We start from the raw sequence: 15,789 nt of genomic DNA, 5'->3' as shown, positions 1-15,789 counted from the left end.
GCTTGAAAGTTTAGCACACTCTTTGTTTAGGCATGCCATATGATGGGATTCATTTTTGTGAGAATCCGATGTCAACTTCCTGTTTATCCGTGCGTCTGTCCATACCATGCATAACAAATTTTGGTCACAGTTTTCTCAGCAATTACTCATCGCAGATGCTTGAAATTTTAGCATACTCTTTGTTTAAGCATGCCATATGGTGGAATTCATTTTTGTGAGAATCTGATTTCAAGTTCCTGTTTATCTGTGGATCTGTCTGTACCATACATTACAAATTTTGGTTGCAGATTTCTCAGCAACTATTTATTGCAGATGCTTGAAAGCTTAGCACACTCATTGTTTAGGCATGTCATATGATGGGATTCATTTTTGTATGAATCTGATGTCAACTTCTTGTTTATCTGTGTGCTTCCCAAAAATCAACTTATGTATTCTCATCAGAGTGGGGGTATTATTAGTGAGCATTGGCTCACAAACTTCTTGTTTTGTGTCATTAATGATGACTGTTAGGTAACTATAATTGTACCTGTATTATGACAGGGTGGAATGTACATGCTACAGCTGTTTGATAATTATGCTGCCACCTGTTATGTAACGATAATTGTACCTATGTATTATGACAGGGTAGAATGTACATCCTACAGTTGTTTGATAATTACGCTGCCACCTATTATGTAACTATGATTGTACTTATGTACTTTGACAGGGTGGAATGTACATGCTACAGCTGTTTGATAATTATGCTGCCACCTGTTATGTAACAATAATTGTACCTATGTATTATGACAGGGTAGAATGTACATGCTACAGATGTTTGATAATTACACTGCCACCTGTTATGTAACGATAATTGTACCTATGTATTATGACAGGGTGGAATGTACATGCTACAGCTGTTTGATAATTATGCTGCCACCTACTCCCTGTTGTTTATTGGTATGGTGGAGTGTATAGGTATATCTTGGGTGTATGGTGAGTATAAAGTTAATAGAATTGATAAAATTTAACTGTATGTAAATGCTAATAAAGGACTAGATAGGCTAAGACCCCTTTTTGGCCCCTGGTTTGGGGTGCCTTTTAGAATGATGCAACAGTTATCAATAAAAACCTGTTGTCACCCCTGCCACAACATGAGTATTGGTTCTAAGTTATGGGATACACAGAGGTCACAGGAAGGTCAGAAAATATGTCAATTTCCGAATTTTCTCATTTTTATGCACATTTTCATCGATTTTAGAGCGCATTTTGTTTCTGAAAAAAATAGAGCACAAGTTTGCCTATCTACCAAATTTATATATTTCATACACTAATATCAGATGCATCTTTTGTATAAAAATCTCAGATAGGCAAGCTTGTGCTCTATGTTTCCCGAAGTGAAAAGTATCGCAAATTTGACAAAATTCCACAGAAATTAAGGAAATTTGGGAAAATGTCCTACTTTTGCACCCTCTTGTGCCCTCCGTGTAAGCTTTGAATCAAAATTAGTGCTTGTTTTAAATCAAGCATCATTTTAAGTTCTTAACTACAAACTATCACAATTTTAACTGTGTTCTGATTTTTACATCAAATAAGGGGCCAGATTCGGCCATTACCATGCCTTGTCCTTTATAAAGTTTGGAAGAGAACATTCAACAAGGGAATGGTGGGAGAGGTTTGGGTGGATTAACTTCGCACTAGAGATTTCTTATCTCTAAGTATACATCATATATGATCTTTCATCAAGATAATCGTGCCTCTGCTTGAAAATGCAAAAGCCTTATAGGAATCACATTGTTTGTCCATCTCTCTGTCAACATTTTTGTTGTGATGTGAAGTCTTAAGACAGTTCTTACAAATACACTAGTGATTCCATAGTACTTTTCTTTCAGAGATTTCTTTCTACCCATTAGGAATGGTAACAATACCCATTCCACTGGGAAAAATTGTGTCAAAAAAGAACAAATTTGGAATGAATTTCTATCATGTCAACAAATGACATTTATTCTAAAATCATTTATGATTAATCCATGTTTTCAGGAATAAACAACAAAATTTCATTGTTTACCATATTTATGTTGCTTGTTCTTACATTTTCAAATTGTCAGTAGAGTCAATTAGTCAACTCATACAATGTGTCATAACAATGTTCCTCGGCAGCTGAATTGGGAATTTTTAGTCTCAAACTTGGGAAAAATCAGCGTTTTGGGCATATAAAATGGTACCGTTTATTGGTATCAGTTATAAAAGGAAGAAAAAATATGCTGTCTTATGTGCTTTATTTTGTACTTAACATTACAGTAGCTATACTAAGTACTTTGTCACTTTCCTTTGACAGCCCTTAGTGGGGCCCTCTCTGACTGTGTCTGTTTTCTATTTTGCTATGGAAACATTATTTCTAGTACGAAAGAAATATAAAAAAGGTGAAAATTTTGTAGGTGCTGATAGATTTTTGACAGACATTGAGTTGATGTTAGGGACTCGTCCTAGCAATATATGGAAATACAGCTGGAAATTTGTGGCTCCTTTGGCTCTGTTGGTAAGAATCGGATTCATTTATGATTAGAGCATTAAGGTATGATCTGTATCTCTAGGAATATCTAAAGAACAAAGCTCAGTGGCTCTGCTAGAGTGTATACATTGGTAAGTTGTCTATCTCTCTCTAACTTTCAATTTGTCTGTAAACAGTTGTACAAAACTCTATTCCTTCTAGATTGAGGTTTTGTTTGATTCCAGTAGATCTTGGTACATACATGTATGTACACTAGAGCAACATTTGTGTTTCAATTGATGTATTCTAGGTTTATTGGTCAGAGACCAGAAGAGAGATACTGTCTTGTCAGAGACTTCTCACTCATTCTTACAGTACATAAAGTTATTCTTTATATTCTGTCTGGATGCAAGTTTTGAATTACTGTAATCTTTGTTAATGCTGAATTTTATTCTTTTGACAGGGCATCCTGCTTTTTACAGCGATTGATTTTAGCCCCACAGAATATAACAAAGAGAAGTTCCCAGGGTGGGCAGATGGTGTGGGCTGTCTCATCTCTATAGCGTCCATCATGATGATACCCATTGTGGCAATATACATGCTCTTGAGACGTAGGAGTCAATTCTCAGGGTCCTTTATTGAAGTAAGTCAACAAATACTCCTTAACTGATTAATGCAATCATGAATAAGTGCATTAGAACCTTCACAACACAAGTATTAGTTAAAATAATGTATTAGTGAGTACATAAAATAGCAGACATGAATGCACTTTATCTCTACACTTAACAATCTAGGAACAAACTTAATAAATAATTAGTGCACATAAAATTTTTGTTCTGTTATTAAATTTGTGTTGCATGTCTTCAGAGGTTGGGCTGAGTTAGTCATATCGAGAAGTTCTTGATACTTGGATGACGGTTAGGGCTCATAGGCCCCTTGTTTTTAACCCTGGGATGAGAGTGGGTCTACATTTTGGAATAAATTTTACATAATTTATTGCATCTACATGCTATTGGGGAAAAAATCTTTAAAAAATATTCTTGAAGTTCAGAGCAGCAGAGTCATGTTATTAGTCATACTGATGCAACCCCATATTGCTTCCTTGTGTACTAAGTTTGCTTGACTCCCCCCCCCCCCCCCCCCTCCCCATTATTTATTTCACTAATTTTTCTTTTTGCACTGAAAAAAGGACACTTTGATGATAATATAAACCTCTTTGTTTCATAAAAGCAATAGTGTTAACCAAATGGATTCTGTTAGATGTTCTTTTGATAGTGTAGAGTTCCTGGTTAATCTTTTGACATGGTTTTTTTCTATAGCTAATCAAGCACCTGTCAAAACCAACAGAAAAATGGGGTCCTTACAAGAAAGATCATCGAGCACAGAGACAGAGAATGGATGATACCTATAACTACGAGTCACAGATTCCCCTTAAAGATCACACCGACAGCCATAAAGTTTAATACCTACCAAAACTAGAAAAGGAAATAATTTTCTGAGCAAGAATCCAAAATAAGGACTTAGGAGATTATTTAAGGTGCAGGCAATCACAAAACAAATACTATTGTGATTTTTTTAGCTCACCTGAGCTGAAAGCTCAAGTGAGCTTTTCTGATCACATTTTGTCCGTAGTCCGTCTGTCCGTCCGTCTGTAAACTTTTCACATTTTCGACTTTTTCTCCAGAACCACTGGGCCAATTTCAACCAAACTTGCCACAAAGCATCCTTGGGTGAAGGGGGTTCAAGTTGGTTCAAATGAAGGGCCATGCCCTCTTCCAAGGGGAGATAATTAAGAATAAGTGAAAATTTGGTGTCTTCTTTTAAAAATCTTCTTCTCAAGAACCACAGGGCCAGAAAAGTTGAAACTTATGGGAAACCTTCGTTACATAGTGTAGATTCAAGTTTGTTCAAATCATGACCCCCGGGGGTAGGGTGGGGCCACAATGGGGGATCAAAGTTTTACATAGGAATACATAGGAAAATTCTTTAAAAATCTTCTTCTCAAGAACAACAAAGCCACAGTTAGTCATATTGATATGAAATCATCCTCAGGTAGTGTAGATTCAAGTTTGTCCAAATCATGACCCCTGGGGGTAGGGTGGGGCCACAATGGGGGATCAAAGTTTTACATAGGAATATATAGGAAAATTCTTTAAAAATCTTCTTCTCAAGAACAACAAAGCCACAATTAGTCATATTGATATGAAATCATCCTCAGGTAGTGTAGATTCAAGTTTGTCCAAATCATGACCCCTGGGGGTAGGGTGGGGCCACAATGGGGGATCAAAGTTTTACATAGGAATATATAGGAAAATTCTTTAAAAATCTTCTTCTCAAGAACAACAAAGCCACAATTAGTCATATTGATATGAAATCATCCTCAGAGTAGTGTAGATTAAGTTTGTTCAAATCATGACCCCCGGGGGTAGGGTGGGTCCACAATAGGAGATCAAAGTTTTACATAGGAATATATAGGAAAATTCTTTAAAAATCTTCTTCTCAAGAACAACAAAGCCACAGTTAGTCATATTGATATGAAATCATCCTCAGGTAGTGTAGATTTAAATTTGTTCAAATCATGACCCCCGGGGGTAGGGTGGGTCCACAATGGGGGATCAAAGTTTTACATAGGAATATATAGGAAAATTCTTTAAAAATCTTCTTCTCAAGAACAACAAAGCCACAATTAGTCATTTTGATATGAAATCATCCTCAGGTAATGTAGATTCAAGTTTGTTCAAATCATGACCCCCGGGGGTAGGGTGGGGCCACAATGGGGGATCAAAGTTTTACATAGGAATATATAGGAAAATTCTTTAAAAATCTTCTTCTCAAGAACAACAAAGCCACAATTAGTCATATTGATATGGAATCATCCTTAGATAGTGTAGACTCAAATTTGTCGAAATCAAGACCCCCAGGGGTAGGGTGGGGCCACAATGGGGGATCAAAGTTTTACATAGGAATAAATAGGAAAAATCTTTTCAAGAACAGGAAAGCCGTGATTAGTCATTTTGATATTGAAGCATCCCCAAGTATTGTAGATTCAAGTTTGTTCAAGGCATCCTCCAGTAGTAGGGTGGGGCCATAATCGGGGATCAAAGTTTAACAAAAGAATATATTATAAGAAATATCTTAAAAAGTCTTCTTCTCAAGAACAACAAAGCCATAATTAGTCATATTGATATGGAAGCATCCTTAGGTAGTGTAGATTCAAGTTTGTTCAAATCTTGAACCCCCCTCCCTTCCTCCCCCCCAGGGTAGGATGGCAGACATCTTTAAAATTCCGTTTCAAGAATAGCAAAACCATGATTAGTTATATGAATATAGAAGCATCCTCAGAAAGTTTAGATTCAATTTCAGTCAAAACATGGCAACTGGGGATAGGTTATGCCTAGAACAGTTGATCAAAGCTTTACGTATGAATATATAGAAGAAGAAATCTGCTGACAAAGAACAGCAGGGCCATATTGACTCAGGTGAGCGTTGTGGCCCATGGGCCTCTTGTTTAAATTTCACCTTGTACGTTCAGGATGTGAATCTCCGTTACCATTCAAGTGACAAATCAAATATAATATTCTTGATTACAGTCTTCCTAGGTCAATATGACATTTCCTTGAGAAATCATACGAAGAAGAAATTGGAAATAATTGTTGCAATACACATCAGCATTATCTAGTAGACAAAGCCAAATTTTTGATGAACGTGTGCTTTGAGTTTAAAATTCCTGGCATTTTTTTCTCTTTGTAACATAGTCACAAATGATTCAATATGCACAAATATATTAAAGTCTCTTAAATTTTTCATATTAAGTAATTTTCTACAGAATATCAATTGCTCCTTGAATTCACCACAGAAGCCTGAGTATTAGCACTTTGATGTATATATCTGTTGTACATATATTTATATGTAACTTTCTGTCTCTTGTACAAGATTGACACACTGTAATTACCTTGCAGTTCCTGTGTGTAGAATGGTATTTATCAGTGTACAACTCTACCTTTTCCAGCCTATGTATGAAATGGAGAGTTAACTAAGAAAGGTGTTTTTGATAGTATATGACGGTAGTTTGATAATGTACATGTACACCTGTACCTTATGTTGGTGTATATATTTAGAATGATTATCAAGTTTCAACAGAGAAATAATATTTTATTTAGCAAAATCATCAAAACACTGACATACAGTGTGTGATCTGAGAACTTTGTGCTTCCTTGATTAATAGGTGCTGAAAAAAAATTATGTTGGTTTTTTGTCTAACTTTTCTGGACGCCATAATAAAGCTTAAAATTGACTTGTGACACAATAACACTGAATAGAAGTCAGCAGGTCATCTGTGATAAGTGAAAACCTCAATCCTCATGTATCAAGAATTTAATAATTATTGTGCATTCCCCATCTGTACTGAAATCATTGGTTTTACTTTTGTGTGTACCTGTAGGATTGTGACCTTCTCCTCAGCTTTATATGCAGCAACTATAAAAAAAAAAAACAATGCTTCTGTGTTGAAAAAAAAAAACAGACTAAAATTTAATTTTTTTTTTTTTAATTTCACAAAACTGTACAAAAAGAAAAAGTGCATTAGTTATCCATAGTATTTATATTACACTTGTGCCTTTAACACCTGCCATTGATAATCCAGCATCATTTGAGGCCAGAAGTGCTTTTTTTTTTACACTAGTACTGTGTTATTTAAACCTTGTAATATGCATGCCATTTCACTGCTTTTAATGTCTAGATCACTTTGTTCACACAATAGTGTACACATATTGTTATTACATCATCTGGCCCTGTCCTCATACTCATAGTTCAGAATTCCACTACACATTTGAATTGTTGTATTAGTGCTTAAACTTTTGTACTTGCATTTGTAATCAAAATCAGTATCAACTGTACTTTTCATATCAGTGATATTTTAAAATAAATAAAAATGCTAATTCAGTAAGCATAATTTACAATCATGTGTAAAATATGTGTAAAATATATATAGTAGCCTTCAATACTGCAATATGCAATGAATTTTAAAACTACATGTAATTAACAAGTGTGTATAGTTACCAGGTAAATTTCTTCAGCCTAAAATACAATAATTGTATTTGTAATGCTTGTCTAGGCTTCGACAACATTTGTTAGGGATGTGTATTAATGGTATTTTATGGACTATACATGTATATACATGTAGAAATCAGAGATTTTACTTGATAAATCACTCTGTGTCTACTATATTTCAAGTAATCAGCAGTAACGGGGCAGATCATAAATCACCACCAGCCTCCTGCCGATTTATTTATTTTGTTTTACTTAATATTAGATTTGATTTCCTTTGAATCTCCCATTGAACTGTGTTTTAATGAAAATTAGTGAATCTCAGCACTATGTTTCAAACCTTTGTATATATACATACAATTATATATGTAACATTGTATTTACATTTTGATTTTGGTTAACTTTCCCACAGTAGTAGATTAATGTGTAAGCTCTATCATCTCAGGTTTCCATTTGTTATGATTTTTTTTTATTCTTTTTTAATAAATTGAATCATTAAAGTCTTTGCCAAAAATAAATTTCAGAATTTAACTTTTAAATATCTTCCTTAAAGACACATGAGAAATAAACACTACTCATGTTTACCGTACATGTTTCTGTGTTGTGATTACATAATATTGTTTCATCCTAGGACAGCATATCAGGGATTGAATAATAAAAATATCAGCATTTTCACATATATATATATATATATATACTTGTACATGTAAATACAGCCTTATGTGTGCTTAAAGTGTGTTTAATTTTATCCTTTAGAAATGAGTCAGTAGACTATGTTTTTGATACCCCATGATGAAAATTAATGTCTTAAGGAAGCTCTAAACACTGCACACGAAAGAGTTCAATTTGTAGGGTAGTTTTATTGAGTTAGAGTGATCTGCCCTTAGAAGAAAACTAGAATAAATGGGAATCTACAGTTAATGACACAATTTCTTATGAATTAAAGTATTCTAAATGTTATGTTAGACCAATATTAAGTAATTAAATACATTATTTCTATTAATTGTCCCGATGGAAGTAAACAACAGTGATTTCTGTTCACAAATAGTTCATTGTCTTTGAACATTTTTTCTGCAAAAGTAAGGCAGGTACCCTTTGTTGAAAATGAACTAGATACACTGAATATGTGCACCTTTATATGATATATTTTTTTCAAAGTCCAAAAAGCATTTTTCATTAGTGTTTAGAGCTTCCTTAAAGATAATGATTTTAAAACTGGATTGTGGGATATGCTTACCCATATACATGTAAAGAATTTTGTTTTCCTTTTTATTTCCTCTTGTCTGTTGATATGACTTGTATCTGAAATTCTTTTACTCAAAGATTGAAATTGTGCATGTATATATACTTCGTATGCTTTTGTTTTGTTGTATTCTTTTTCTAAAACAGGGAAATGACATTACTAATATATATATTTATTTTAATGAAGTGTAAGTTGTAGTGAGACATGAACTTCAGCAAGAACTTAATGGTGCTTTTAAATTTTACAGAACAATAAGATTTTTATGTCCTGACATATGCAGTACACTATGAAATCTGTTTATTTGGTATGTGTATCAAAATTATCAGCTTGTTTGGGAATTAATCGAAAGAATTTCATATTTATTATAATGCATAATATCATGTGGATTTTTTCTCTAGAATGTTATTTTTATAATTTTATTTTACATCTGTCCAAATTTTGATATTTAATTAAATTGTTACAACTCTAGTAGTTCCTACTGAATTTCAGTGGTTTTAATGGAGTGATGTCCTATTCAGGTCTCTATACATAATAATTAAGCACACTGAAATAGAACCTAGGATAGGTGCCATTTTCTAAAATATAACATGATTGTAATTTCTAGAAATATTTGCCATAGCTTTGCATCACCTAATATATACCCAACAGTTGTATAACTTTCACAATGACTGTGTCTGCAGACAGTTGAAATGGAGCAGTGTTTTATGTTCATCAAGTCTTGTTAAACTGTTTTAACTGCTGTCTATTAAAAGTCAAGATTTTATAAGGACATTTTGCCATTAAACTGCATATTTATCCAACTGTCCTGTATTATATTCCTAAAATTGTTTCCATAGAATCAAGTGCTCGAAGTAGCATAAAACTTTTTGTGTCCCCATCATCGAAGATTGAGGGGCATATAGTTTTGCACTGTCTGTCTGTCTAAAAAAACTTAAGCCTTGCCCATAACTTTTGATTGGTTGGAGCTTTGGCTATCATATTTCACTTAATTATGTATTCCTTGTGACAAGACCTTTCTTTGGGTACCAACATATTTGACCTCTTGACCTTGGAGTTTGACCCTCTTTTGAAAGATCTTGCCAAAATTTAACCTTAGCCATAGGTGCTAGGGCTTTCATACTTCACATGTGTATTCCTTGTGACAAGACCTATTCTTAGGAACAGTGGCCCCTATTTACAGAAGAACTTATGACTAAGACCAAAATATAATTTCGGAAATAACCTCCTTCTTTAAATGAATTTGAACATAATTTTATTATTTTGAAAAACAATTCAGAAAGATATATTCCTACCTGCAATTTTTAACTGAATCATTAATTTTATTTTGCAAGTTTTTTCCAGTCAACTCAATTTTTTGGTTTAGTCATAAGTGATCCTAAGAATAGGTCTTGTCACAAGGAATACCCATGTGAATCTGAACAAACATTTTTGACCTGACCTTGGAGTTTAACCTGAAAAACCTTATCCAAAATTTTGAATGGTTGGAGCTAGGGCTTTTATATTTCACATGAGTATTCCTTGTGACAAAATCTTCCCTTAGGTACCAACAATGTTGACCTTTTAACCTTGACCTTGGAGTTTTGCCTAATTTTGAAAAAAAAAAAACTTGAACCTTGGCCAAAACTTTTGAAAGGTAGGTGCTGGGCTTTTATATTTCATATGTTTAATCTGTGAAAAGAACTTCCCTTGGGTATTACCAATTTTTGATCTTGACCTTGGAGTTTGACCTACTTGAAAAACTAGAAATATGTCCATAGAACATGAATGTGCCCTGCCTAGGGTATATTAGTAATGCAACATGAAAATTTGTACATGTATTAGTGTATGAAATTTGATGAGAATATCTTGAAGTTCCTTTAAATTGAAACTAAAAAGTTGGATATAGGTGATAAATTTTCACCAATTTAGTGCATAAACTTAAACAATATATCTTAAATGGCTTCTTTTAAATTAAGCAAAATGCAGGTCACAGGTCAAGGTCACAGGAAAGTTCAAGGTCAAATGTTTTGATGCAGTTGAATACTTATCACAAATATATCAGCATATTTAAGTTTGATAAAATATTTTGAATGGTTTATTTAAAACTGAGCTAAACACTAATTTAAAAAAGTGAGGTCAAGGTCAAAGGATGGATCAAGGTAAAAATATTGATGCAGTTGAATAGCTTACATCAGTATGTATCAGCATATGAAGTTTGATACTAATTTAAGAAAAATGAGGTCAAGGTCAAAGGAATGGTCAAGGTCAGAAAATGTTGATGCAGTTGTATTTGTATCAACATATGAAGTTTGATTACACTATCTTGAATGTTATCTTTAAACTGAGCTAAACACTAATTTAAGAAAAGTGAGGTCAAGGTAAAAAAATGTTGATGCAGATTAATAGCTTACATTAGTTTGTATCAACATATGAAGTTCGATTACACTATCTTGAATGGTATCTTTAAAACTGAGCTTAATACTAATTTAAGAAAAGTGAGGTCAAAGGAAAGGTCAAGGTCAAAAAATGTTGATGCAGTTGCATACCTCTCATCAATATCTATCAGCAAATGAAGTTTGATAAAAATATCTTGGATAGTTTCTTTAAAACTGAGCTTTGAACAGAGCTAAACACAAGGCGCGACGGAAAGACAGACGGAAGGACGGAAGACGGACATGACAAATACTATATGCCCCAACCATATTCATGGCAGGGCATAACAAAAATTGGTCATAACTTTTGAATGCTTGGTGTATTCCTTGTGTGACAGAACCTTTTCTTAAGTACAATATTTTGACTTCGTGATGCTGACCTTGGAGATTGACCTCATTTTAAAACTTCAACCTTGACCATAATTTCTGAATGGTTGTTGCAAGGGTTTTCATATTTCACAGGTGTATTTCTTGTAACAAGAACTTTCTTGTGTACAAACACCTTTGATATCTTGACCTTGGAGTTTGACTTGCATTTGAGAAAATTTAACCTTGCCAAGAGCTGCCATAAGGGGGCACCAATTATTTTTCTCAATCTTTCCATCATATAAATACAAATTTTTAAAGAAACAGGCAAGATCCTCAGACTGAACAATGATAATTTAAGCCGAGTACAAGTCTGGATGCTGGAATAAAAACTTATAAATTCATCTTATGTGTAGTGGACTGGTAGACAGGAAACACATTATCAGCAATACTGGTATAATTCTACTAGTTTATACTGCTCACTTCAATGATAAAATTAAAAATAGAAGTAGATATCACATGATGGACAACAATAATTTTCTATCCTTAATATCAATGGAAAATATAATGACCTTGACCTGACCTTGCTGTGAAAGTTTCATTTTTTGAAATACAATAAATGAGAGGGATCCTTTGTTGAGGAAAAGATCTAATAGATATAGGTTCTCCCAGGGCCATAATAGAATAATGTAAGAAATGAACCATTTTCCTGACATTCAATCTAAAAAGAAGTCATCTGGATAACCATATTCAAATATATGATGTAAATTATTATTTTCTGAGAGACTAGGCAATCTGGATACATTTCATTTCTGATATGAAAAAAACCCCCTCATTTTTTAGTGCAAATTCTTTTTTAAATTGTATTTACATAAAACTTATGCCTTATTTTACCAAGCTATAGTTACTGAGCATCATTAAAGGAATTAATATCTCAAAGAGCAAGGTTCACTAAGGGCCTTGTTTGGCCCTGCGAATTTCTAAAAAATCAAAACTGCTCAGTTTAGTTGACCATTAATGCATTAAATTTCAGTTGAACCCTTGGTGACTGCATATTTATTGCAAATGATGCAATTTTTTGTAAGCTATTGCATTATGATGTAATGAAGTGTGTCATTATTCCAATATCCTACAAATTCTTGCTTCAAAAATAGCCAAAAGTTCAAGCTATTTTTTCAAATCTATATATCATATATAGCACAACCTCTGATCAAAAGTGTGAAATTATATAATGACAGTAGATCTGTCTCTGAAGATTATAAAACTGTTGTGTGTGTGTGTGTGTGTTGGGGGTGGATGGGTCATATTTTACTTCTTTGCTGAAGGTATAAACCTGTTTTTTGCACATTTGAAGAACATCACAATTTCACAAACCCTGTGTTCCAATACCTGAACTCTCAAAGGAAACTTTATTATAGGAAAAGAAAGCACCAAGTTTCCACTTCATATTGATGTTAAAAATGGGACAGAGTGATAGTCAATTAATTGGTATTAGGAGGTGTGTTCCCCGAACGGCTACTCGCCAAAAACAACAAGTAATTATCACACTCAATTAAGGGGCCCTCTAAGGGGTACAGGTAGACTTACCTGTGTTTACCTGGATTAGCAATATTTGATAAATCAGATAAATCCATTCAATTCAAAGATTTTTTTTTAAATTTTCATAATTCTACGATATAAAAGAAAAAAAAATAGATAAAATTAAGATAAATCAGATAAATTCATTCAATTTCATTTTAATTTAGAGATTTTTTTTTTATTTTCAGAACTCTAATGTGTAAAAGAAAAAAAATAAATACATAAAATTAAGATCCTTTGTATGATTGTACTTAAAATAAAAAAAATTATTGTACCTTTAATATTATTTTTTCCAAATTATTAAATAGTATTGATGGAAAATTTACATATAATTATTAATAATTATTTTTTAAAAAAATCATAAATTATTTGTTCATAAAATTAACACACACATACACAAATTATCTATATATTTCTGACTTATCTAACTCATTTATTTATCATTTTGAATGAAACCTTTTTTAAAAACTCATCATAAAATACAGAAGTTTATGCAACACTTTTTAATAATCAATAGATTTGATGTGATAAAAACAGAAACACTTTGATTTTTAATGAAGACCCAAGTTAATAAGCTAATTGATGAAGCAATGATAATTGAGATCAGTTCACTTTGAAATTTTAAATAAGAAAAACTATAAAACTTAGTGTCAAAGAAAATGATGTGCTGAACTTGCCCAATGATGCAGTCCAAGCTGCAACTACAAGAACAACACAAGCTTCAAAACAGTATATATATGACTCTGCATCTGAACTACACCTAGGATAGTGATCCCTTAGTTGTGACTTAATAAATTGTAAATATTGTAAATATGTGTGGTGTGAAAGAGTGCTTTTTTATCTATAATGAAATATGAAATGTGTTAAACAGTGCTGTTATACAATAAAACTTCAAGACAATTTGAAATAAAAAATCTGTTTAATTCTTAATTTTACTATGTTTTGTGCTTGTAAAATTATTTATTTAAAAATATGTACACAATATATATATATTTAAACTTCTGCTAAAATTTAAAAAAAAAACTTAATTACAAATCCATTTTATTTTATTTTATTTCATTTTCTGGCAGATTATTCATACAGGTAAGTCTACCTGTACCCCTTAGAGAGCCCCTTAATTGAGTGTGATAATTACTTGTTGTTTATGGCGAGTAGCCGTTCGGGGAATAAGCCTATTTTATACCTAAAGTGAACCTGCCTCTTTGAGAAGCCATTTACTAGATTTTTACCTTGAGACAGTGTTTCTGAAAAATTTGGAAATTTTTAATTTTAATCATTGGAATAACATGAAAATTAATTCATTGAAATATTAATTAAATGTTTAAATATCTACTGCAAATTGGAGGTTCAAGAGCAAATTCTGAAAAAAAAGAGAAAAGAGAAAAATAAAAATACACTGTACTTTAAACCAGAAGTCTCTAATGAGACTGTAGCTGTCCTGATTTGTACTTACAATAGTGGAAGAGAAGTTGCACATGGACTTGACACACTTTTCCAATTTTAGTTATGTATCTCTAATTTCTTTTCTTTTTTCTTTTTTTTTGAAACTTATCATTAAAAGCATCGAAACTTTAAGAGGAATAGGATTTTAAAATATTTTAACAGATTACTCTTTATTTTGTAACCATGTCAATACCATTCATCAAAACTGTAGAAGGAGTAGAGTACTAGTCCAAATCATCACTGGATTTTTATTCAAATAATGAAAAACGAATGAAGAATTGTGATCTTTGCTGTAATATACCTGTGTATTAAGTTTTACAGAAATTTATCAAAGCTAAAGGAGAAAAAGCACCTTGAAGCTACTTCCATAACTTTCTATTTAAGCTACCATGGCAACAACATTCATCAATATCAAAGCCCTTTAATTATGTATCTTGCTAGGTCGAGTTCATTTGCCTACCAAGTTCCATAGAATTCAGACCAAAACTGGGGAAAGACATTTTGAAAGAATTTTGCAGAAATTTCTATGTTTTAAATAGAAATAGAAAGCACCATTTATCAAAAAGAGGCCCATGGGCCACAACGCTCACCTGAGTAACTGGCCTGCCGTTCTTCACCAGATTTTCCCCCTTGCCATAGTTAATTACTGTGGCCTCACCCAACCCCAGGGGTCATAATTTGAACTATTTAGAATTTACACTACCGCAGAATGCTTCCACATAAGTTTCAGCTTTCTGGCCCATTGGTTCTTGAGAAGTAATTTTTTAAGGATTTTTTTTTTTTATATATATTTCAATGTAAAACTTTGATTGCCTATTGTGGCCTCACCCTACCCCTGGGGGTCATGATTTGAACAATTTAGAAATTACACTACCCCAGGATGCTTCCGAATAAGTTTCAGATTTTCTGGCCCAGTGGTTCTAGAGAAGATTTTTCTTATAAAGTTTAATTTCCTATTGTGGCCCCATCCTACCCACGAGGGTCATGATCTGAACAATTTAGAATTTACACTACCCCAGGATGCTTCCACAGAAGTTTCAGCTTTTCTGGCTGAGTAGTTTTTGAGAAGAAGATTTTTCCTATATATTTCGAAGCAAAAATTTTATTCCCTATTGTGGTCTCACCCTATCCCCAAGGGCCATGATCTGAACAATTTAAAATCTACACTACCTCAGAAAGCATCCACATAAGTTTCAGCTTTTCTGGCCCAGTGGTTCTTGAGGTTTTTTTAATGACCCCTGCTCCCAAAAAATATGTCTTTTTTGATAATATCCCCTTTGAAGGGGGCTTGGCCC

The 15,789-nt window shown here is 33.0% G+C and overlaps 1 protein-coding gene across 1 annotated transcript in view; it reads left to right on the top strand.

The window, feature by feature from the left end:
* The window catches only part of LOC133201327 (sodium- and chloride-dependent glycine transporter 2-like), a 36,341-nt gene extending 26,785 nt beyond the window's left edge, over positions 1–9,556 (top strand). The window contains exons 12-15 of the mRNA XM_061337128.1: positions 873–972; positions 2,415–2,515; positions 2,931–3,110; positions 3,787–9,556. Coding sequence (XP_061193112.1) covers positions 873–972; positions 2,415–2,515; positions 2,931–3,110; positions 3,787–3,930 — 525 coding nt within the window. The 3' untranslated portion in view covers positions 3,931–9,556. The remainder of the gene's footprint in view (positions 1–872; positions 973–2,414; positions 2,516–2,930; positions 3,111–3,786) is intronic.
* The last annotated feature ends 6,233 nt before the right edge of the window (positions 9,557–15,789 follow it).

Source organism: Saccostrea echinata, unplaced genomic scaffold (genome assembly GCF_033153115.1).
Source record: "Saccostrea echinata isolate AGI-Se365-2 ecotype Australia unplaced genomic scaffold, CSIRO_AGI_Sech_v1 ptg000043l, whole genome shotgun sequence".
NCBI lineage: Eukaryota > Metazoa > Mollusca > Bivalvia > Ostreida > Ostreidae > Saccostrea > Saccostrea echinata.
This window is presented reverse-complemented; position numbering and strand designations above follow the sequence as displayed.